We start from the raw sequence: 25,972 nt of genomic DNA, 5'->3' as shown, positions 1-25,972 counted from the left end.
AAGGGATTGCTCAGGAGCTCAGAAACACCAGCCAACATGACAGAGGCTGCCAGTGCTCCCTCAATCTCTTTCCCCATGTGACCCGCATGGTCAGGGCTGCTGTGCTAGTGGTTTTACAGAGGCTTCAGCCAATCCCAAACTCCCAAATGCCCCAGGCCAGAGGACAGTAGGTAGACACACAGAACACCTGACCTTCACTTTGGGAAGTTCAAGTGTTAAGATACAGTTGGGGGCCGCCTGGGTGGCTCAATCAGTTGAGCAATGACTTGGTTTCAGCTGAGGTCACAATCTCACACTTCGTGAGTTCGAGCCTTGCAGTGGGCTCTGCATGGACAGTGTGGTGCCTGCTTGGGATTCTCTCTCTCTCTCTCTCTCTCTCTCTCTCTCTCTCTCCCCCCGCCCCTCCCCAGCTCTCTCTCTCTCTCTCTCTCAAAAAAGTTTTTTTTTTTAATTTTAAAAATACAGTTGGAAACTATGGGCAAGAGAAATGGCCTTAAGGATGAAAAGGGGCAGAATGAGAAATTACAACAAGAGCTTTGAACACCTGGCCATTAGCCAAGGCTCTCTCTAGTGTCACACAACCTCTCACCTCTCTCCCTCTTGGTCCTTTTCCATGCTTTTTATGATGAGGCAGCCCTACTGTGTTATTGTTTTTCAGACGCTTCAGGGAGCCAGGGAGCCACATGCCTCAAAGCTCCCAACTTAAGCTGGCTAGACATGAACCCGATCACTGGGAAGAGCTCAGAATTAGGAGGACATAAATGCTATCAGGAAGAAGAATGTATTTCAGGGGCACCTAGGTGGCTCAGTAGGTTAAGCATCTGACTCTTGTTTTGGCTCAAGTCATGATCTCATGATTCGTGAGTTCAAACTCTGTGCTGACAGTGCAGAACCTGCTTGGAATTCTCTCTCTCTCTCCCTCTCTCTTTGCCCCTCCCCTGCTCATGCTCTCTCTCTCTCTTTCTCAAAATAAATAAACTTTTTTAAAAAAAAATTCAGAAGGCAAGAGGAATGTATTTTAAAACTGGTCCAGAAGGGAAAGATGAGGCAGGAGCTGGGAAGCCCCTGCCTTTCGGCCAGAAGCATGTTTCGAATGCATGGCTCTCTGATCCTCACCCCAGTCCCTTTTCTACTTTATCTGCCAGGTCTGGGCTTTGGGCAACAAATGCAATTGCATTTGTTTCTTACAGAGGCATTAGGGAGACAAGAAGTTCGATCTTCCCCACACAGGAGGCTTGCAGAGAGGACAGCCCCAAGTGCCCACATGGTGGGTGAAGCTTCCTAGGAATAGCGCAGGGGACTGGTGAGGGGATTTCAGCCACACCCCACCTCTGCTATCTCTACTAAGAAGGGTTAGTGACGGCTCATCTTTCTAGAAAAGAGTGGTATATGGTGGACATTTGTAACCAGACTGAAGTGCTGGCTCTTTGGCTTCAAGAATGGAGCGGAATTGCTGTGCTCTCTTCTTCCTCCCTCCTTTTCGCTAATTCTAAATTTCTGCATGCTGTGGGCATTAGGTAAACGGGTGTGATGCACCAGGGTGCTGGGCGGGCCATTCCGGTTCCCAAACAAGAGAGAGATGCTTTCCAGCCCAGAGACCAGATTGCCCAGCCTTCCTCCATGCCATCGGTTGGGGGGCAACCGGTCGATTTTCCAGTCAGTGCAAGCTGGGGGCATGGCTAAGACCCCTACGGGGTTAAGCCGATGTGGGGCAATGTTAACCAGGTAGGTAGAGATTCCCCACCACAGATTACCTGTTGATGGGTACTTAAGAGGAACCATTCCTTCATTCTAACCTCCCTTGGGGTGCCAGTTACGACAGAGAGGAGACTTCCACCCTCCCCCTCACTGAAGGGTAATCGCTCTCTTCTGTGGAGACCAGATGAGTTTTTGCCAGGCTAGTGTCCAGGCTTCTCCCCCTCTGCTCCCATGGAGCCCTTGCTGTTACCACGGATACCTCTTCCGGTGGCCAGTGGCACTTTGGGAATATGGCACAATATCCATTGTGTCAGGACCTCCCACCCTGAATGGCTTTGTACGGGCTTTTTCATCTTCCCGGGCAATTATTGGGATCGCCTTTCTGCCAGTCCAGAGATCAACAGAGACTAGTTAAAGCCATTTGTAATCTTTAAGGCTTCTCTTTTCTTCCCAAACCTTTGGCTACACAACACAGCCAGACCCTTCCTTAACTAATCCATATATCAGAAAATCCACAACTGATAAAAAGCAATAAATAATAATTACTCACATTAGAAATATACCCTTTCCTGGAAAATGGAGATCCCCTAGTGCATTTTGGTGTTTACAGATCATTAACTGCTTGTCAGAAAAACCTAAGAGGAGGGTTGTCAGAAATAAACATAAACCAGCCCATGCATCGAAAGAGAAATAAAATTTGATTTTCAAAAATGAATCTAATTCATGGCACAGCTTTTTCTAGGAATTCATCTGTTACATGATGGAAGGCATACTCTTATCTAGGCATTGCAGCACAAACCAGGGAAAGAAAAGTTCAAAGGGGTTGAAAACCTTACTTACTGAAGTTGAGCCAATCTACATAGATACGGTTACAGCATCCCAGAAGTCTGGAAGCTGATCTTGGAGTCTCCCATACAAGCATCAGTTATTTTTTTTTTTTTCAGTACTTTGGATCCGTGTCTTCCCAACACTGTACCATATATTCAGCACGTCTCATGTTGCCAAGACGGAATTAAAAAGTTCCACATTCCCTGATTTTGTATTTAAATTTGTAACCTTAATGTTGCATTAATGGCCTATTTTGCATATCTGTTTGATTGTACCATCTTAAAGATTCATTTAAACCTGGGGAGGACAGCATGACTCCTACCTGCTTCTCATTAATAACATACTTTTCAGTGAGCGGATAATGAATGACCTGGATAGAAATCAGTAGAAATGCAGATTGTCATTAGGCACAGAAGGGGGGAGGGCGTCCACTTTTCCCACCATACTGACAAACAATTTCGAGCCAGAAGGTGTTGAAAGCAAGCCTCAAAGAGAGATGACGGTCTAGGAGGGTTCTTAATTAAATATTCTGTTGTCTTTACACACAGGACTGTGGAGGAAGAGCCATCTTAATGGAAATTAAAATTCGCAAGTGACTTAAAACACCTTGCGTTAATAGAAACAATCCATCTAATTATGAAAAAGAAAACCAGATAACTCGTAGTGACAGATTACCCTAATGGGCTCTGCAAAACACACGGGTCTGCGTAAACATTCTTTAATCTGTTGAGTTCACTACTGTTAATGGCCCACTGGTGGGGGTGCAGAGTGAGGGGTAGCGAGCAGTAAGCATTTCAGCTGATAAAGGGCTGCCACTGCTTGCTCAGAGTTGGAATGGAGGGCAAGCAGGAGAGTCTTAGAGGAAAAATACAGAACGGTTTTTAAAAAAAACGTATTATTGGCCTCCTCCACTCTTCTGGAATAGCACCAGGTGATAATGGTCTTGCTTGAGAGATAGAGGGCCTGTTTTTCAGGTTACTGTATTTCGTTGGTAATAAGGTGCTGGCAGCAAAATGGGGACTTAAGGAGAGTGCATTTCAAACCAACGACTCCTAATATATTATCCCACAGTCCACAGGTTTCGCAGGTACTAGAAAACATGAAATTTGGAACTGCAACCTGGACTTCGAGGTTCCCTTTACTCTTCTAAATCCTTTAGGATTCAACATGGCTTCCTTCTGCAGTTTGACTGTTGATCCTTACTGAGTAGAGGTGATAACTGTTTTTCTATCAGAAACACAGGTCAAATAGAATAAGGGTTTGTTTAGGTTTACTCTGGAGAGTTTTCAGACTTTGGTTTTGTTTCTGTTCAATAGTAGCAGTGAATACACAGGCTAGAATATAAAACAACCTAGTTTTCTAGATGATTCTTTAAAAACAACAACAATTTTACTTCAGCTCACGCATCTGTTCCTTGGTGTTTTGTTTTTTTTTTTTCTTTCTAATGGGGTTTGGTTTGCAAATTTGCGATTTGGCAACATTGGTTTCGGCGTGGGACTTTTGGTATGGCTTGGTTCGAGACCCTGGTCACCGTGTGACTGTAACCAAGCCGAATGGCCCTAACATTCAACCTGTCTGATTTCCCTCAATCTTACCGCCATATGAAATGCTGGTCCCGTCCTCCCTTTGGTGACTCAGAAAAAGCAAATTTACAGCTGTGACCTTAATGTAATTGTAACACAGTTTGAAAATGCTAGGCAAAGGCATTTGGAATGGATACTTGACAACGTTATTTGGAATTTTTAGTGGAAAGCATCTCTGGCGATTCTACCACTTTCAATTCTGATTACACTCAATTCTTCAACCCATCCATCAGAGCAGATCCAGGGAAGTACTATTTTTGAAAAACTGGGGGAAAATGTGAACGTGTCACCTGCCTGCCTACCTCTGTTGGAATTCTTCTTTTGGAAAGGAGAATCAGAGAGAAGGCGTCCAAACAACTTAATGTAACAACTCACAGAGCCAGAAAGAGAAAAGTAGGTGGAAATTTAGGGAGCATACTCTTTTTTTCCTTTGCACAACTATTTCCTTGTACAAAGATCTGCTCTTTTGAAGAAAAATATAGTCCTCAGAAAGCAGTAACGAGATCATGGCATACCTAGACCCAGGAGTTCATTTATTTTCAATTTTATATGAATAGAATAAGTTTCAAAGAAACAGTTCCTGTGTACGCCCAAGGGATTTTTCCCCACACAAATAATACAGCTTACCCTTCTCCAGAGTGGCCTTTCATAAGCAACAGGCTGGCTAGGCTGTTCCAGGGCTACAGCTCAGACCTGAATGGGGCAGAAGTTATGCGTCCTCCTTCCCTGCCCCTCAACCTAGGCTACTGCCAGTCCCTCCAATCGATGCCGTCGGGACTTTGATGTGACCATCACTTCCACCGTCAGAGCAAACAAGAATACTGTGAAGTAGACAAAGTCGTTCTTGGCGCCCTTTGGCTGCCTTCTAGTCCCTCTTTGCCTTCTGCTTCACTTGAGCTGTAGACCTGCACTACCCAATATGGTACCCACTAACCTCATGAGACTCGATGAACTTAAATAAATTAAAATTAAAATTAAAATTCAGTTGCTCAGTGGCACCACCCACATTTCAAGTGCTCAACAGGCATGTGTGGCTATAAGCTACCATGATGGAAAGCACAGATATAGAGCATATCAGAAAGTTCTACTGGGCCCTGCTTCTGACTGTTCATTTAGTTTCCTGATAGTAAAGACCATATCTTCCACATCTCCGTGCCCTATAGCATTCTACCACGGTGCCTGAGACAACTACTGAACGGGGTGAACCAAGGGGTGGGGGGTGGGGGGAGTTTAACTAAGTTTCCTAAGTAAGTGCTTACTATGTTGTCAAGAGCTGTGATAAATCCATTATAAGCCATCTCCCATTTCATCATTGCAAGACCACTGTGAGGTAGATCCTACCACCATTCCCTTTATTCAGATAAAGAAACTGAGGTAATGAGAATATTCTTTCACGGCATACCTAGACCCAGGAGTTCATCTATTTTCAATTTTATATGAAAAGAACAAATTTAAAAGAATTGTAATTCTTTAGTTCCTGTGTATGCCCCAGGGCATTTCAGGTGAGGTTAAATAATTTACCCAAAGTCACTCAGCTAATAAGTACCAAAGTCAAGTCTTTATAACTTCTGGACCTATGTTCTTAACCTCTGCTCTATGCACCAAAAGAAAACACATAACTGCATATTTCACCCTGGACAGGCCAGTCTCTCACGGAACACTGGTGACTGGGTGGCTTCTCCACAGCACTCACGTGGCCAAGGCAGAATCAACACAGGTTAGGATGAAGGCCTGAGCATGAAGAATGGGAGTGTAAAGAAGTGTGTTTGTTTGTGTTTGTGTGTGGGTATCAAACCAAGTGGCTGACTACTTATCTAAATGAAATAACAGCAAAGTAGTAGCCTTATCTGCCATGTTGCATACGGAGACCATTGCCTCTGGCCCCCAGTGGTGAAGATTAGTGAAACCTAATCATTTTTTGAAGTCATCCCCACATGCTGCATTTACCAGAAGGTTCTATAACTCGAGCTTCCGTGCCGCAGGGTTTGTGCCAAGACACGCAAACGCCAGAAAATCCATTTTCCTGCAGCTTTCACAGTCAGTGCGCTTGCCAGACAAAACCCCAGCCAGCCACTTTTTTAAATCAGCACAGCACCTTTAGAAAGAATACTTACTGGAACACCCCTAACAGCAAGAAGGAAAAGACTTAAATCTAAACCCAACTGTTCCAACTTGAGAGCCGCGGGAGATGGTAAAATGTGAATATATTGAAATTGAACATTTTGGTGGCCCCATTTGGATTTGTAAGGCATTCTCTGCTAAGCAGCTCATGAATTAGCTTTGATCCTAGTCTCTGCCTCAGAAGCATTGACAGCACATAACCTGGCATCATCTTCTTCCCACCCACATGCGCCCACACCCTCAGTGTGCCCCTGACTTATCCCCCCGTGACATCCCAGCTTCCCTGCCGTCTCCGAGACCTATCTTCATTCTCCCTCCCTCCCGTATTCCTCTGGCACAAACTCTTTAGCAAACCAAATGATACAAAGGTGGTGGGTATGAGTTTTGTTACCCTCCCATTTACATTGACATTATCATTACATGATAGTGTAATCTAATTTATTGAGAATTTACTACATACCAGGCACTGTGCTGGGTGCTTTATAGAAATGATGTCACTTCACATTCTATCTCCATTTCAGAGATAATTTTTAGAATGTTAGAGGAATTTAAGTAATTTGTCCAAGTCCAGCAGAAGGCGTGATCTATAATGGTAGGATTTAGGGCCTTGTGACAGGCTAGTGGAGTATTATACTGGTGCCTTTTACCCCATCGTATACTTAACAGGCTTCAAAGCTGAACCAAGGAAGATGAAGGCTGTATAAAATCATGTCGAAATGACAGGTCAAAGATGTAAACCTCAATGAATACACCCGCGTTTTGCTCAATGTAGTCACCAGCAATTTCTCCACTGGGAGGCAGTGTGGAGCAGTAGGAAAAAACAGGTTGTGGAAGCCAACAGACCCCGATTTCAGGACTAATTCTGCCACTTTGCAGCTATGCAATTATTACCTTACCTCTCTACGCTTTGACAGATGACAGGGGAGACTAATGATGACAATGTAATCAAGAATATAGACTTCTGTGTCAAATGATCTGGGTTTAAATCTCAGCTATTTCGCTCATTTATTCATTCAGTTAATACTTATTGAGGGCACTCTATATGACAGCCCTTGTTCTTTTTTTTTTTATTTTTTTTTTTTAATTAGTACTGGTAGATTTATTTATTTTTTTTTTTTACAAATAGTTTATTGTCAAATTAGTTTCTACATAACACTCAGTATTCATCCCCAAAGTGCCCTCCTCCATGCCCATCCCCCCCTCCCCCCCTCTTCCATCAGTCCTCAGTTTTTGTCAGCATTCAAGAGTCTCTCATGGTTTGCCTCTCTCCCTTTCCCCCACCATTTCCGCCCTTCTTCTCCCCCTTGGTCCTCCGTCAAGTTCCTCCTAATCCTCCTATACGTGCAAACATATGATATTTGTCCTTCTCTGCCTGACTTATTTCGCTCAGCATAACACCCTCAAGGTCCATCCATGTTGCTACACATGGCCAGATTTCATTCTTTCTCATTGCCATGTAGTATTCCATGGTATAGATAAATCACATCTTCTTGATCCATTCATCTGTTGATGGACACTTAGGCTCTTTCCATGTTTTAGCTATTGTGGAGAGTGCTGCTATGAACATTGGGGTACATGTGCTCCTATGCCTCAGCATTTCTGTATCCCTTGGGTAAATTCCTAGCAGTGCTATTGCTGGGTCTTATGGGAGTTCTATTGTTAGTTTCCTGAGGAACCTCCACACTGTTTTCCAGAGGGGCTGTACCAGTTTACATTCCCACCAACAGGGTAGGAGGGTGCCCGTTTCTCCACATCCTCGCCAGCATCTAGAGTTCTCTGATTTGCTCATTTTAGCCACCCTGACTGGCGTGAGGTGGTATCTCAGTGTGGTTTTGATTTGTATTTCCCTGATGAGGAGGGATGCTGAGCATCGTTTCATGTGTCTGTTGGCCATCTGGATGTCCTCTTTGGAGAAGTGTCTGTTCATGTCTTCTGCCCATTTCTTCACTGGGTTGTTTGTTTTTCGGGCGTGTAGTTTGGTGAGTTGCTTATAGATTCTGGATATTAACCCTTTATCTGATATGACAGCCCTTGTTCTAAGTGCTCAAATGAAACAAAGTCATTTTGGACTTTGTCTTAGTGGATGAGACAAAAAAAGATAAGCAGATATGTAAATAATGTGTATGTTTCAGGTGGTGTTAAGTGAAATGAAACAAACAAGCAGGTAAAGAGATAACATGTCGGGAATGCTATTTCATCTCAGCTAGTTGAGGAAGGCCTCTCTGTTGAGGTGACATTTGCTCAGACACCTAAACGAAGCGTGGGGCAGGCCATGGAAACGTGAGGTGGAGGGAGGTGGGGAGAAACTCATTTAAGATGCAGCAGCATGAACAAAGGCTCTGACGCGGGAACATGCTTGGTCGGTTTGAGAATGAAGGTCCACGTGGCTGAAGCGAAGTGAGAAAGGGAAGGAATGATAAGAGACGAGCGCAGACAAGACAAACCAGAGCCTGTTGTGCTGGGCCACTTAAGCCCTGGTAAGGACTTTGGATTTTATTCTGTGTGTGATAGGAAGCCATTGTGAGGGCTTTGAGCAGAGGAACGACATGATCCAATTTATGCGCAAAGGACTTTGCAGACTGCTAGGCAAGGGTAAAAGTTGAGGAGCAGGGAGACCACTTACGAAGCACGTGTGGTATTTCATATGAAAGATGCCTGGTGAAGGTGGTGAGAAGTGGCTGGATTTTGAATATATTTTGGAGATTGAGTTGACAGAGTATAGAACGCGAGAGCAAAGAAAGAAGTCAAGAATGACTGCAAGGGATTGGCCTGAACAACCAGACAAATTGGATGCGAGCACCATTTTCTCTGATGGAGAGCATTAGAGGAGTAGCAAGTGGGGGTGGGGAGAATCAAGAGGCTCATTTTGGCCAGGCTAGGTTGGAGATGCCCATGAGATACCCATGCGGAGATGCCAGGCAGGCATTTGGAGAAGCGAGTCCAGGGTTTAGAGAGGTCGGGGCTAGAAATCTTACAAGCTGCATCCTCTAGAACCAGTAAACTAACCAGTAAATAAACATTAACCAGTACATTAACTGGCAAATAAGCATTCGCTCCCTCATCACTAAAGTGGGGATAATATTTGTTTCACGAGGCTATGTCAAGGATTCACAACAATGTGTGTAAAGTAGGAAGCACCACTGCCAGGGCACGTAAGTGCCTAATAAGGGGTGGCCTTCTCGTCGGTATTCGTTGCAATAACTGACAGCTAGCTGTTGCTCTTGCAGAATCATTGTTGATGGTTCTCAACCCAGACTGAATATTAGAATCACCTAGGAAGCTTTTTCACAAAATTGTCAGCCCCACGTCAGGCCAATTAAATCAGAATCACAGGAATCACAGGAGCAGTGATCAGTAGCTGCCCAGGCATATATTACTTACAGATAGAAAACAGATGGGCTGACTTTCAGAGAACTCTTCAGATTAGTTCCAGCTCACCTTTTGGAAAGCTAACTCCCCCCCCCAAAAAAAAACACTAAATGGAAAATTTGGGCTCTTCCTGATCTCCCTGAACAAATTACTTCTTTTCTTCTATTGCTTTTTCCCCCCTTAGTATGAAAATAATTCTTGCTGTAAGGACCTGGAAGAAACAGTCACTGTGGAAACTCAAAATACTGCAATTCCAGGATAGACTTTTCTCCTTAATAGAAGAATATTTGCTTTCACTTCATAGGCCTTAGATTGTCAGGCTTGGCCTCTACATTACAATTAACTGACTCAAGGGGCACCCGGGTGGCTCAGTCGGTTAAGCATCCGACTTCGGCTCAGGTCATGATCTCACAGTTCATGGATTCGAGTCCCCTGTCAGGCTCTGTGCTGACAGCTTGGAGCCTGAATCCTGCTTCAGATTCTGTGTCTCATTCTCGCTCAGCCCATCCCTCCTCACTGTTTTTCCCTCTCTCTCAAAAATGAATAAACATTAAAAAATTTTTTTAAAAACCATTAACTGACTCAAGAATAACAAGGGCATTGAACTTCTCTTTTAAATACCTTAGTTATAAAAAATAAAAATATAGACTGAAAGTGAAATCTGGGGCGCCTGGGGGGCTCAGTCGGGTAAGCATCCATCTCTTCTTTTGGGCTCAGGCCATGATCTCAAGGTTTGTGGGTCCACTCCCCCCATCGGGCTCTGCACTGACAGCGTGGAGCCTGCTTGGGATTCTCTCTCTCCATCTCTCCTGCTTACTCTCACTCTTTCTCTCAAAATAAATAAATACATTTTTTTAAAAAAACAGAGAGAAAGAAAGTGAAATCCAAATCAGCCAAGGGTTATAGGCCCTGGATTGCTGAAGATGAAAGTTCACTGAAAAGTAGAATTCCAGGAGGTCAAGGGCCGTGGCAGGCAGGACGCAATCTGTTGCTTGGGAGTCAGGGAAATGGAGGCTTTGCTTTAGCGAGTAGTTAAAAGGGATGGCGGGAATACTTTCTCCGTGGCCCATTCTCGGTCCTGAAAATAGATTCTACAATCTAAAGGTGAAGGTACGGAATTAGACACATCAGCTTCTCCATACCCACACACACCCGTCCCTTAGCCAGTCGATGTGTCCACCTTTAGGCTGCCATTTCTTTGGCTGTGTTTTGGCCTTTGCTGAAACGCAAGGGCTCCTGCAAAGGGATCACACTTTAGGCTCTTTTCCATCATTTCCGTTTGCTCAGCTGGGAATGTCTCCAGTCCTTATCTGTGAGCACGATGGAGTGGGGAGGGCATCTTGTGTCTGGTAAGGCACATGGGGACGAGGCGGTACTGCCCAGGATGGGGAGTGCAACATGCGACTGTCAGAAACAATAAAAGTTGATTCAGTCTTGCTTGATAACAGCCCTAGTAGTCTGTATTTCTATGTTTTCATTCTCGAAACAAAGGAAAAAAACAATTTGTTGACCTCTGGTCTAAAAAGTAAGGAGTTCGTGTGGGTTAGGGGCAAGACATCTTAGTCTTCAATCTCATGTTTCAGGGAGGGAATAAATATCACGCCCCTTGATGTTATGCTAAAGCGTAAGCACGGGGCGCGTGGGCGGCTCAGTCAGTTAAGCAGCCGACTCTTGATTTCAGCTCAGGTCATGACCTCACAGTTCAGGGGTTCAAGCCCCACATCGGAAAAAATTAAAGTGTAGGCACCATTTCGAGCAGAATTTATATGAACTTGGTCCAGCCCTAAGGTATAATTTACAACCGTCCCTTAGCCCATCTGGGAACAGTGTACTGTTGGAGAGCACAGACTCCTGAGTCTACGTGAGTGAATTCCCAGCTAGCTGTACAGCCTTGGGCAAGTTACTTAACTTCTCTGTGCCTCTGTTTGTGCATTTTTAAGATGGGTTGGTAATATAATTTATTTCACGGAATTGTTGTGTTACATGAGTTAACACATGTAAAATGCCTAAAACAGAGTCTGGAGGTATGGGCTCGATTAAATGTTAATAATGGTGGCTCCCTGAAAGCCCTTAAGCAGGGATTCTCCACCATGGCACCACTGACATTTCAGGACAGGTCATTGCTGGCCGTGGGAGTGTCTTGTGCACTGTAGGATGTTTAGCAGCATCTCTGGCTTCTATCCAGAATATTCTACTCAGTAGCACTCCTCTCCCCAAGTTGTAATAATAACAAAATGCATCCAGATGTTGCCAAATGTCTTCCCGGAGGCCAAATCATTGCTGATTGAGAGCCACAGGGTGGAGGTGACTGGGTCCCTTCTTTTATTCCCCCAGAATAAAGTGATAGGACCTTAGAACCATTTTCTCCAAGAGTTTGTCGGCTCTGGCTTTCAAAGTCATACAGGTACTCATGCTGCCTTCAACCCACTGGAATATTCTTAGCCTAAGTTGGCAAGGGAAGCAGAAGACACGTTAGAACAGTAATGTGACTTTGCATGCTAGGAAGGCACACTAGAAAGGTCACCGGAAACTTATCTGGATTGTCACCGGCACCTTTGGAAAGGACATGTCCGAAACTACTCGACGTGGAAGGAAACCTGTCCTGGGTCTTGGGAGCACAGTGTGAAAACGTTAGGCAACTCTGGGCGAAAGGTGACCTCCAACTCCTCTGAAGTTACCTAAAAGCCCAGCCCCCCAAATAATTCAGCCAGGATCATAATGCACAGATAGAAAAACTAAGAATAGAAACCAGTATTTCCTGCCCTTTCTTCCCCCGGCCCTCACCAATACGTAGTCACACGGTAGCCGCTGACTGAGCAAAAGGAAACTGACAACAGTACTCGCCTGAAATCTTAGACGTGCGAACTGAAGGGAAGACAGACAATGAAATTGGGGTTTGGGCCCTGCTTTAGAGATGAACTCTTTTCCTGTGTGCCCTGCTCCAAGTCAAAATGGAAACCACAGTCTTTGCTTTAGGGAAAGAAATTGTAAAATTCAAGGATTCCTTTTTCCAAATGTGCCTCATCAGAGCTACTGGCTTCTTCCAAGCAGATGTGGAGGAAAAACATCTGTCGAGTGCACTTGCAAGCCAGATGTGCTCTTCCTCTTCTGACCCAGATTGCTCTGAGCCCTTCACGTGGTGACGCGTGGACACCAGGGGCCTGTAGCTGGATTACAGCATGTGACGGGAACATCCACTTCTCCCACTGCCTTAGTGGGAAGGGATTGGGGTTAATTTACAATTTACCCCGATTAAAAAAAAAAAAAAAAAGGCTTGAACAAGAAATTAAAAAGATTTCTGAAACTGGGTTGCTCTCTTTCGCCAAAAAGGATATCGTTAGAGCCAAAGAGGCTGGGCTTGTAGTGGAAAAAACAATCTGAGTCTAGCAGACTTAGAGGGGGCCTAGGCTTTGTTCCTCATTAGCTGTGTCACCTGGGGCAAGCCACTGCGCCAGCAGCAACTTGCCAGTGTGCTTACCCTCTCTCCCTCCCGATTCCCTCGTCTATGAAGTGGGCGCTCGTTTTTCCATTCCACGGATATTTATTGAGGATCTCTGGGTGTCAGGCACCGTTCCAGGTGCTGAGGACCGAGCACTGAACACGCAATTCGCACTGGGGAAGTTAAAGGAGACGGCATGTATGAAATCACCTCGGCAACCAAAAAGCCCTGTGCAAATGTACAGTGGAACGAAATTCACCTGTCTCCTGCTTCCGGTCATGACGAACCTAAGGTGTCTCTGCACAACAAAGGCGCTTCGCAGGCCTAACCCAAGTGCTTGAAACTTGCACAGAGTCGCAATGCAAAGAACTTCCGTAGACCTGAGACTTAGAACCACATGGAAGATCTTGAGAATGGGCCAGCTCCATCCAGGCCTTGCTCTCCCCGCAGTACTCTGGCCCTGGCCACCCCACCAGGACACACATGCACCTTGTCCTCACCCAATGCCATCAACCATTAGGAAAGGCAGAGACGAAAGGGAGGGGGGAGGAGGTCAGGCGCTCTCCGAAGCAGCTCTGCCACCAGCTTCCTTTCTTCCAGTACTTGACCTTGCAAAGATGACCTGTCCATATCCCAGTATTGGAGAAATGCAAAGACACAGCATTTGCTCGTGAAGGTGACGGAGGGCACGGGGGGCACACAGGATTCTATAGTGCTCTGTTGAGGCAGACAGCAGGCCAAAGCCAGCTTTTCAAATTTGTACCAGCTAGCAGCGCCCCCCGAGCCTTTCTTAAAAGTAGACATTTCAGAGGGGGCTAAATAATTTGGAAGAAAAAGCAGATTATAGTTTTAAATGATGTTCTCTTAACTAAAGATACAATCTACAGAAGAAATGGACCAAATTGTCAAGCAGTACACAAGCGACAATAATAATAGGTGGAGAAGGCCAAAATGAAGGAGGGGAAGGCATTTTTGTTTGAAACGTGCCATTTTCCCCTTCGTTAGTGTCCTGTTCACAGGAATGGCTGTTCCGGCCCCTGAATAGCACCTTTTACAATGCCAAGAAACTCACCAACCTTTCTGGAACGCCAGTGCCCTATCCGAATAAAAATGATCCCTTGCTCAAAGGTAACAAAAACCTTTGTAACATCAGTGACTGCCTCCATGAGGACCAAGACTACTGATGCCAGAAAGGGGACAGAATGGATCTATGAGTAAAAAAGACAGTGAAATTGGGTGAGAGAGGTAGAGACTGAGAACCCAGCCTCCCTGTGACGTGTACAGTGGTGGGAATGGACAATAGAGGCCTGACACCAGCAGTGGCCAAAAAATAAATGCAGAAAGCCAGCCAGTTACCCTTTGGGGAATGCCGAGGTACAAAATACCTAAAATGGGGTACCTGGCTGGCTCGGCCGGTGAGCATGTGACTTGATCTCGTGGTTGTGAGTTTGAGCCCCGTGTTGGGTGTAGAGATTACTTAAAAGTAAAATCTTCCCTCCCAAAAAGTTACCTAAAACCATCTTCCCCTGACCTTTCCTTCATTCTATCCTCTCAAATCATTCACTCAGAACACACTGCACATGTTTGGTGCATAGAGATGTCACTAACACCAGTACTCTCTTTGCAAAATGTAATACTTTGTCTACATGCTGACAGCAAATTAATACCATAAGTGAATTAGCAGATTATGCCTCTGTTGACAATCATGCTTCCAATTTATTGGTCTGTTTTGTTAATGTAGTTAATTCTCGACTATGAACATTACCAAAAAACGCCCGTTGAATCCTGTCAGAATGAAAAATTGTGTTCATGTCCACCTCACAAGAAGAGATTGTGTTATTGTCATTTGTGCTAGTGCTGCTCTATCAAGCATATTATCATCAGTTGCTGGGGCCTCATTTCAGGAGAGACTTTGAAAAATTAAAAAGCATCTAGAAGATGGAGGTTCCCAGAAAGAGGAAGGGGATGACTGGAATTCATGTCATAAGAATAATGAATGAAGGCCCTTATCACGTTTGGTCTGCAAGAGACAATTAACAGGTGACATGGTGGTGGTAATCTTCAGTCGGCACACCATGTGGAAAGAGCATATTTGTTCTATATTACTGCAGAGTGCAGAATTAGGACCGGTAGATGGAACTGCAATTGTGATATTCATTCATTCCACAGATACATAGTGAGAGTTTCCTACATGCCAGGCATTATGCTAGTCACTGGGAATACAGAGACAAAAAGAGAGAGAGACATAACTCCTACTCCCAAGTAGCTGAGGTTGCACTGGAGCTGACCATTACAAAGCAGTACAACCAGTGCTACTTAGTGGAGAAATGGCAGCAGGAAGAAGAGACTGCCCAATTCAAGCAGAAGGCAGAAGAGGATTGGAGGGGAGAGAGACAGTCACGTCAGCCCAAGAAAAAGAGTTTTCTATCAACTTGAACTGTCTGTTGTAAGTTACGAGCCTCTTCTGAGCTTGGGAGTGCCTTACCACCAGAGACATTTGAGCAGAGAAGCCAGGCTGCACTGGGTGAGAGGCTGAACCAGATGGTTTGGAAGGTTTCTTCTATTTCTAAAAGTCTGTCACTCTACTGATTCCAACTGGATGTTCTATTGACCAGTGGATGTTCTCATTTAACTCTTAGGGAAGCAGAAAGCTTCATTCTCCAGGTGTCCCCAGTAGCAGTGTTCTGGTTAATGGGGACTTTAATATGTGAACCTCAACTAAACTACCAAACATGGGGTTTAAAGAAAATTTGCAACCCTACCCATATTTCTTCCACCAAAATTTTTTTTAATCCAAATCAAATGATGATGACTTTTGTTGACGGCAATCCATGGACGTTCACCGGAATATGTCCAAAGACCCAAATATGTGAATAACACTTGAACATATGATTCCCTCCATAAAATGAAGTAATGACGCTGTTAAATGGGGGACTAAAGTAATTTATCATGCTATTAAGTTCTGTCACTAAAACAAATGATGCTTTGTGTGCTATAAAAATATGTAATGTTTTCAACACTTCCCGTATGCCAGGCGCTGTTCTAAGTGAGATGCATGTATGTACTCATGTCATTTCTCCCAAGAAACCTCTGAAGTAGGCACTTTGTAGAGAAAATTATCCCATTTGATGGATGAGGAAATTGAGGCACGTAGTGGCTAGATGCCTTCTACACATAGCAAGTGGGATTCAAACCTAAGAGATGTGACTCCGCACTTTCAACATGGCACCATGCATTTACCTCGTACCCCTGGGTCTACAGGGGAATAGTTATGCACAGTGATGAGAAGCAACCAGCACCACTGCAGAGAGATACAAAGCCTGAGTGGTGGGCTAAGGGTGGTCACTAACCACTTGTTTCTACACATCAGCCTCACCGGGCCTAAGATCCAAATTTCCATTCAACAAAAGCAAATTTCTTTGTACAGTTGATCTTCATGACTTAGTACAAATAGCTGGAACAGTGACTGTTGAATCCATGAATGCTAGAGCTCTGCTTCATCTGCTGTTTTGGATTAATCTGTTCCTCCTCCATTCATGTATTTCTCCTTTTGGATTTCATATGCTAATTATCTAGCAGGGCTAAGAGAATTTCGTGTGGCCTCTCTGCATGCCCGTTGTTTATTCCTTCTGAGGTACAAAATGGTGCTCTGTGGGATGAAATAAATGAATTGTGGCGGGTTTGAGAAAAATGAACTTGCTATTACACATCCTGCCCATAATTTTTTTAATTTCTCCCAGATGATTGAGCTAAGATTCAATTCCTTTTATTGCCTTCAGTATTTCAGCCAAAATAAGACAGACTGCAAAAAAAATGCTAGTGATATTTTTTTCTTCTTTTTGGTCTAAATGCTATACTGTCACTTAAATACTAGTTAGGAAGACAAACGTTTCAGCTCAATTTTTCTCACTTGTGAGCCATTGCTTTTCCCCCTTCTTAATTCAGACTTAATTCCTTCAGAATTCAGTCATCAACCAGGACCCAGTCATTTCTGCCACTAACTAACTTTTCATTTCCTGAATTCATTAATATCTGCTGCAGGTACATGGCACATTCAAAGCGCCCACTTCAAGCACCGCCATTTATTCTCCTAGAAATGCATCATTACCTAAAGGAATAAACCTTTTAACTTGTATCAGCAATCAAAGAGCTCAAGTAAACGATGAAGTAAATGAATCCAAATTATAGTGCATTCAACTCGGAATTCACAGACCCCTTTGCCCTTGCCTTATAAATTTATCTTTGGACAGAATAGCCTGTTTGCAAATAATGTAAGAGACAAATTAGTCTACCCCCTCCTCCTTTCACTCAGGTTCGATTGGGCCGAGATGAACACAGAGTACCTCTTGCAAGTGCACAGAGATACACACCTACCACAGTGTTGTCTCTAATGCCAGAAAATTGGAAATGACTTAAAAGTCCTTCAGTCGGAGACTGGGCAGATAAAGTATGGTATAGCCATAGATTGAAATGCTCTGCAGCCATTACAAAAGAGATGTGTTTATTCTCATAGAAATATAAAGAGATGTAAGGGAATGATAAAGACCAAGTTCAGGATAATGGTTACTTTTGACCTGGAGGAAGGGTATGCAGTTAGGAAAGGGAGTATAGGCAGACTTCAACTAACTTCATAATGTTGTATTGAGTTTTGTGGCAGGTACGGAGGTGCTCTTACATTGTGTTTCATATCATACAGTGCAGCTGAATTATTTACTATCTTATAAAATTCTTTGAGCCACCGACTAGGAAATGCCTAGTGAGATAAAATTAAGTCACTGAGAATGCATTTCATTATGATGTTTAGAAATTGTTTTATGTGTCAGATGAGGATAATGTGCTCTGGAACGAGCATAAATGTCAACGGGTGAGATTTCAATCTTAGAAGACCTTGATTATTAGGGGAGAAAGTTATTGGTGTGGACAACAAAGGCAGGTGAAAACAAAAACAAAACAAAATGGATTATGAAGCACATATCCTCATTGGTTTAGCTGGGAGTTGCATTCAACGATCTTTAGAGTAACTTCAGCTCTAGAATTCTACAGTGCTGTAAAACTGATGCTGGTAGCCGTTTTTCACCAACCTTCTGATGTCTTTGACCAACAATCTAGATGTCACCCTGATCAGGCTAAGCTTCAGCTATTAAGCAAATATATCCTAGATGCCTACCATGTACATTGTGCTAGCTGCCGAGAGGGCTGCCAAAATGAATCAGGCATGGAATTTGCCCTCAAGAACACCCAGTAATGTGAGTAGGACAGACACGTAGCCAACTCACCATAATGTATTATAGTAAGCTCTGTAGCAATGGTATGAGTGAAAGTGCTTTAGGAACACCCAAGAAAGCACTTCTGTGGGAGCAAGAGTCAGGAAAGATTTCAGAGAAGACCTGGTATTTGCTCTGGACCTTGTAGGATGAATAGGGATAATTTTGGCAGAAGCAAAAGCATAACCAAAGGCATAAGACGTGAAAGTGTGTGGCATATTTCAGTGAACCGTGAGCAGTGCAGTGTGGCTAGATCATAGGAGAGTGTAGTCAAGATCATAAGGACTCTTGAATATCATACATAAGAGTCTGAAGTTTGTTCTGTACGTTTTAGGGAACTATGAGAAGATTTTAAAGAATGGTCAGCTTCACAGTTTAGAAGGATCCCTGGAGGATAAACTGAAGAGAGAGATGAAGCCTGGAGAGCAATTAGGAGGGCAATGTAGTCCAGACCAAAAAATGGCGGGAGCCCGCTCCAGGGCAATGGTAATAAGAATGGAAAGAAGAAAAAAAGACAGAGTCTACATTTCTATGTCCAAATAAACAAGGCATACTGAGAGGCCGAGGAAGGAGTAAAAACCAAACTTCCTAGCTTGGATGTTTGGTGGTTTACTGATAGAATTTAGGAGAGCCAGGCTTTATAATTAAGACAATAAGTTTGGTTTGGAAATGTTTAATCGAAAGTGTCTATAGGACCATCAGGTAGAGATGTCCATCAGCAAGGCTTGTTTGCTGTCTCCCCAAAACATATGTTAAATTCAACTTCTCCTCTCTGCTTGCATTGCTCCGAATCTAGTCCAAGTCACCACCATCTCTCCCCTGGACTATTAGAATAGGCTCCTAACCACTCTGGCCCACCTTAGAATGCATTCTCCATACAGCAGCTAGAGTAAAGCTTTAAAACTTTAAATCAGATCTTATCACACACCTCCTCAAAATCCTTCAATAATTTCCTAACAGAATAAATCTAAACTTTTTACCATGTCTTATAGGGCCCTAGAAGATCCGACCTCTGATTATCCTTCTAAACACATTTCCTACCATTCTCCCTTTTGCTCATTTGACTTCAGCCATATTGGCTTTTTTTTTTTTTTCCTGTTCTTTCTTCAAACCAACTATGGAAGCCATATTTCCAATCCCAGCGAACAGTTTCAGTGACTCAGTAAGGGCCTCAGTGGGTGTCTGATCGCCATAAACACGTTTCATATCCATGGCGATAGCCCTGGGAGTTCCATCCCTCTGAAATTATTTAAGCAGGTCAACGCAGGCTTCAAGAATGTAGCTGGCCAACGTCCAGAGAAGAGCAACTAACTAATCAAAGAAGCAGAGGCAGGGGTCGGGAAACCCCATAAAAGGACACTTGAAATCCTGGCATGTTTATAGTCTCGACCATGCTACCTCCCCTCTGGTCAAATAGCACTTTACAATTTTTCTGTTGGGTTTTCATTCCTAGGGACCTAACTCCCAACTCAGCTGGAAGTCATAGGGTCATTGAGACCATGCTTCCTTTATATTCTCCAGAATGCCTACCATAGGTCTGTAAGCATTTAGCACATGTTGTAAGGACCACCTGAATTGAGATGACATTTAATGGCATTAAATTCAAAATCCAAAATGGTAAGGATGAGGGAAATTTGGTTTGGTCAGAAGAACTCACAGTTTGGGTTTGGCTTCAACCTGAGTTAAAAGAGGGACTATTCACTCCATCATACTCTTCCCACCCCCAGGAGAGTGCTTGAGGTATAGCAGGTGCTTGACAAATGTTTGTTAAAAGGATGGATGAAAGGCTAAATACATTAACCCAAACTCAGGCAGTGTTATGCTAGAAAATAATGCTCCAGTGACAAGAAGCACACAGTTTTTCTTTTCGTTCTGTCTTCGTCAGATATCTGGGGTACCATGTCTATTTCTAGACAATCTAATTGAAGAGAAGCCTTGGTAGCCAGACTCCTATGGGAGATAGACCGAAATTGTCAGTCTTCCGGAAATAGTGTTCAACATGAGTGGAGAGATGAAGAGGGGGTATAACAACAGCCTTGCAATATTTAGAGGGCCATCATGCCGAAGAAGGAACAGAATTGCTTTACGTAGCTCTAGCAGGTAGTGTTAAAGGTTGGGAGTCCTAGAGAAACAAATTTCAGCTCAGAAGAAGAAAGTGCTTTCTTACAGTCATTAATGTCCCGCGCTGGAGCAGGCTAACTGAAATGATTGTACACTCCCGTCCAGTGGCATTTTTTTTTTTTCCGGGCAGGCAAAGGGTAATCACATAGCAGGATATTGTAGGGGAGATTTCTGAATCGAGAAGAAGATTGAACTGAGAAAGTGTTTTTCCAACTAGATTGCAACCCATTAGTGGAGCCATGAAATCAATTCAGTGGGTCCTGACTGGCATTTCTTTCTTTTTTTCCAGTGAATTAGAATACAATAGAAACTATCAGAGGGCATCACCCGTTGCAAAGATGAGTGCGGTGTTGAGTTGCCTATTTTGGAACCGTGTTTACCTATGTATGAATGTAACTTCTGGGCCACAGCGTGACATGCTCTTCTCACTTGTGGGTTGCAATCGGAATTGTTTGAAAATCAGTGCACCGAGGCCTCTTCTAGTTTTCATATCTGGTAGCTCTAAGAATCCCTATCTCTGTTGCAGAGGTCCAAAATTGCAGTCTATGAGAAAATGTGGTCTTACATGAAATCAGCAGAACCATCCGTATTTACCAAAACAACGGCAGACGGAGTGGCCCGGGTGCGCAAGTCCAAGGGAAAGTTCGCCTTCCTGCTGGAGTCAACCATGAACGAGTACATTGAGCAGAGAAAACCGTGTGATACCATGAAAGTTGGTGGAAATCTGGATTCCAAAGGCTATGGTGTGGCAACCCCTAAAGGCTCAGCATTAAGGTGGGTGGAATAATATAACAATATCCGTGTTGTTATAGTATTCCACCTACCCTGATGCATTTTGTTGTCATTTTCTTTCTTGTGGATCTTGAGGTAACTTTTAAAAGTTTAAAATCTACACTATTCCATGGAGTTAAATAAGATGGTAAATTATGGTTTCATCTATCTAATGCATCCATTTTTTTTTTTAATGTTCTCTCTCTGTGTTGTCCTCTCTGACTGTGTGTTGCTGTTTTAATTTTACAGTTCAACGGCTTTTTCAATTTAAATGGTAAAAGCCAAGTTACGGTGCCATATGTGACGAATGTTAATTGCATGGATGTGGTGTTCTTGTTCCTTTTTTTCTCAAAGACAATTTCCCCATCCCGCACACTTCAGTTCTGAGCAAATGTTATCCTCCATGCCACCTTCCAATATTTAACCCTGTATTTGCTGTACAGACATTTTTATAGCTCCACGTTCTGTGAAATTTAGCCAATTTGTCCTCTTGTGCTCCTTTTTATACGTTAACGATTTCCTACGCATTTGTGCATTTTCTTACAAGTTATGTTTTATCGTTTCAAGAAATGCTGTTAACCTGGCAGTATTAAAACTGAATGAGCAAGGCCTCTTGGACAAATTGAAAAACAAATGGTGGTACGACAAAGGAGAGTGCGGCAGCGGGGGCGGTGACTCCAAGGTCAGCCTCAATGTCACCACAACCGGGTACCCTTAGTGACGAGTAATCGGCAAGACTGTTATCTTATTATTGAGGAGAGAGCACAAGACGCACACAGAAAGTGGAATGACCAGGTTATTCCGCTGCCTGGCAGCTTTGGGAACCAGAAAGACTTCAGGGCACTGCCCGCATTTTTTGATCTAACTTGGGTCCCTTCTTAAACTCCCAGACAGAGGCTCCCCCCTCCACACCCCTCCCTTCCCCTCACACGCCAGACCGGTTGCCTTATGAAGGCCACGGTGTGGGTTTCAATGGCCTCGGCTCTCAAGAGCCCAGGGCTTTCCTTAAGACTGTCCCTGCCTGCCTCACGTGAACCGTGTGAGAGGTCAAATCTATCTACTGAAAAGTCAGGTTACGGTCTTTCCCTCTCCCCCCCGCCCCACAACGCATGATGGTTGCTCACCAAGGTTGACTGGTTGATTAGAGTTGGCTTCCTCGATCATGTGTATGAGTGATGAGGTGTTGTTCTCCATATGCGGTGGCCCATTTAAGCTGGCCCCACTTAACTTGAAAAGCCAAAGAACACGCTAGGTTTCAAGTTAAATGGGGTCTTTCTTCAATAGGCCACCCCATATACAGACTTGGCAAAGATATTCTGTATATTTAAACAAGCGCGTCGCCTAACTGTGGTACTCCGTGTGTATGAATCCCTGATTTGGCTTCTCCTTAGCCGTGTTCTTGGTTCAGGTAGGTCTAACTGTTATCCAGGCTGCCATCATGAGAAAATCCATCTCACTTGGCATCCCTTTGGACCCATAACGCTCTCCGGGACTAGAAAGAACGAATAGCCTTCATCCAAGCAACGGGAAATAGTTGCAAGCTCAGAAGTCAGGACAGCAAGTACTGGAAAGACATGTTGGGTAAGTACAGGAGAGGACCTGAGAACACAATCCTCCATGACCCAGAGAGCATGAGAATTATATTGAAGCATGTAAGATGGACTCTTGTACAACCAAGATACCATGGGCATCTCGTAAGGTGAAGAACAGTGTTCCCCACACACAGGCCAACAGACAGGCAAGCCAAACTTTTTCTCCTTCAGAGACAATGGTTACACCTCTGCTCTTCTCTTTCTCTCTCCATTCCTCAGGATCCTGATGGAAAAGTTAGTTTGCCAGTCTGCAGTATAATATGGGTTTGGAAACACTGATACAGAGCCCTCTCAAAGTGATAAATTCACATACAACTTTCTTCAGCACATAATCTCACCAGGCACTGGTGAGGTCTTTTACTGTAAAACCTTGATTAACCAGAACTCACCTAACCACTACCCCAACTAACTGAATCACCCCTCCTCAGTACTCCACATTGATGAGAAAGCAGCAATAGTACCAAAACAGAAGACTGCAAGGAATTGATCTTTTTTTTTTTTTTTTTTTTAATCACTTACCAAGAGATGACCTATGGTTAGGTCACATTCAGCTTTGTCTCCCATATCATCTCTCTCTCTGGATTGATCCTCAAACATTAGAGGCTGCTTCCCGGAGGCGAGAAAGTGGATACAAGCATTTTGAGGAGAAAAAAAAAATGTCACTAGCCAAGAATGAAACAAAATGAGTACTCGTATTGAAAATTCCATTCATCCCTTATGGATTTCAATTAATCAAGGTTTTACTGTGTGTCAGAAAGCAGTAACTTCCTTTTCCACCAGTGTGAACTGATGACAGTCACAGTTTAGCCAAGCTTTGGGCTCATTTGAGTTTTGCAGTGGCTAACCTGATACCTAGAGTATTTAGCACCTTCTTCTTCTTGGTCTTTTTCTCATGTTATTAGCAGGCCACGGAGACCCTAATTATATCACGCAAGTGAGTTGCAGAAGGAAAATTGAGCTGGATTGGATACATTGCTCTCGAGAATTCGCTCAGCATGGTTACAAAGGAGTCGTGGACTGTGTCAAGATGACTCTAAAGCATCCACATGATACCAAGTGCCCAGGAGTTTTCAAATAACCAGATGTGTGATGTTACATAAACCAAACACTCTGCATGCGTTTGGCCGAATTTTTACTTTTCACCCAGATGTTTTGGTATCTCGAAGACCCCTAAAACTTTAGACCAGCTATTTGCTAATTACAACGAGCAGTCAAGCTTTTCTCTTTCCTCAGCTGATACTGCGGCAAAGTTATCAAGTAACTTTATTGCCGGCCCGCGATTTCCAGATTATCTGATTTTTGATATGCAAATAGAGAAAGATCTCAGTAGAACCTAAGTGTTTCCAACTGCTTTGACATTAGCGCTACCTGCCAGGCATCTCAAATCACTTGGTTTGGTCATTCTTCCAGCCAGCCTTTTGAAATAAGTCAACCCCTTTCTCAGCTGTGGATAATAGTAAAATGAGTGCTGCATATCCAGCGATTGCTTATTCTGTTTCCGGATTACCAAGGAGCTTGCCTTTATCTTCTTCCTTCTTGCTACCTGCTGTTTTCTGGGAGTGAGCAAGAGCAGGGGCAAGAGATGAACTTGAGAATCTGTTTTACCACTATTTGGTGGTGATGCCAAAAACAAATCAATGGAGAAGAAGGTAGAAAAGGCAGTGAAACCTCATTAATTTGGAGCCCTCAAATTTATCATTTGCGACCAGTCCACAGTCTGCCCATATAGTATCAGGAAAGGGTCCAAGAGAGGTTTGTTAAGCAAATGAAGAGTTGAGATTGTCGGTTGAATTCTTCCCTTAAGAGAACAAACTTCTTTCTCAAACGTTGCAAGCATTGGTTAGACACAGTCCTATTCGTTACCAGTCTATCTGCTAATGTATTTCTCACAAGGACCTCCACTGTGGCAATGTAGCATAGTGAGCTTGAATCACAAAACAGACGTAAAGTAATAAAACTGTCATTCTTCAAACCTGTTTTGTAATTCGGCACTTTCCCATTCAGACAGTCCTTCCCCTCTGGTAGTCCAGATCATGAGGCTTAATTGTATTAGTAAAATGGCTTGGGAATTACACTTCTTTATTGTATCCCATTCCCAGTTAACATGACAATTGACTGTCGAATATATACCGTCATTTCACAGAGAATGAGACCCAGAGATGGTGGTGACTTTGAGAAGGTCACACAGCTAATGCTGCCACAAATCTCTGCCGACTTTCAGGGTCACCTCTTGCGATGCTATCGCAAACAGCAATTTATATCACATGTACCCACCCAATGAGCAATGTGAATCTGATTGCACGTGATAGATTTCCCTAAGAATCGGGTTCATTCTCAGCTACCTTGGTTACAAGGCAAATGGCATATTTAAGCCATTTCAGCCCTCAGTACTGATTACTAAAAATGACAATAATCACAAAGCCTGACATTTATGAGTGCTTTCGCTTTTTCAAAAACACTTCCATACCTATTATCTCTGAAACTGGGAGACAGAGAAAACCCTGTAATAATCTCTCAGACTCTCTCCTGCAACCTTAAAATAATGCTAAGATGGGCAATTATATTCAATTGTTGACTTTAACTCCCTGACATGAGACATCATGCGTTCTAAGACTAGTCTCCAAAAGTTACTCCTCTTTGGAAAGAACCAGCAATTTTTTCAGGCTGTTTTAAATGTGCACATGCTTAACCTAATGAAATAGACATTTATTTCATTTTCTGAATACGGGGGATTAAGACAAGGTGAGTCACCGAGGTGGCCGCTGAGCCGGACCGATAGGCTAGAACTGAAATACTGCTTGGTTTCACCAGTTTCCTGAACCTGGGCAAACCTGACCCCAACAGATCAGACCTGATCTTTTCTTGATGGACCATGAATGTCCAGGCAAGGATCATGAAAATTAGAGGTGTGGTTGGGGAATCTTTAACCTGTAAACCGCCCTTTTGTGTTAGCACGGTATTATAACGTGTGCGCCAACGCGGTAATTAAGAGCCAGTAGGTTGTTTCAGCGATAAACCCCAAGCACCGGGGGTTTGGGACACAGCCAGTGAAAGCCTGTCGCTGTGAATCACAGCAGAATGGGGATTTAGCTGCTGAATTACCACAAAAGCACAGTCAGCCTCCCTCCACAGCTGCCCGTCACCTCAGACTTTCAAATTCTTCTGATCCACCCCCACTCACCCTGC

The 25,972-nt window shown here is 43.7% G+C and overlaps 1 protein-coding gene across 1 annotated transcript in view; it reads left to right on the top strand.

Moving 5' to 3' along the window:
- The window catches only part of GRIA3 (glutamate ionotropic receptor AMPA type subunit 3), a 282,660-nt gene that overhangs the window by 237,830 nt on the left and 18,858 nt on the right, over positions 1 to 25,972 (top strand). Inside the window, exons 14-15 of the mRNA XM_039238823.1 lie at positions 20,950 to 21,197; positions 21,762 to 21,876. Of these exons, the coding sequence (XP_039094754.1) occupies positions 20,950 to 21,197; positions 21,762 to 21,876 (363 nt within the window). The remainder of the gene's footprint in view (positions 1 to 20,949; positions 21,198 to 21,761; positions 21,877 to 25,972) is intronic.

Source organism: Hyaena hyaena, unplaced genomic scaffold, assembly GCF_003009895.1.
Source record: "Hyaena hyaena isolate Hyena2069 unplaced genomic scaffold, ASM300989v1 scaffold_147, whole genome shotgun sequence".
NCBI lineage: Eukaryota > Metazoa > Chordata > Mammalia > Carnivora > Hyaenidae > Hyaena > Hyaena hyaena.
Note: the sequence above shows the minus strand (reverse complement) of the source record. Positions and strands in the feature narration are given on the sequence as shown.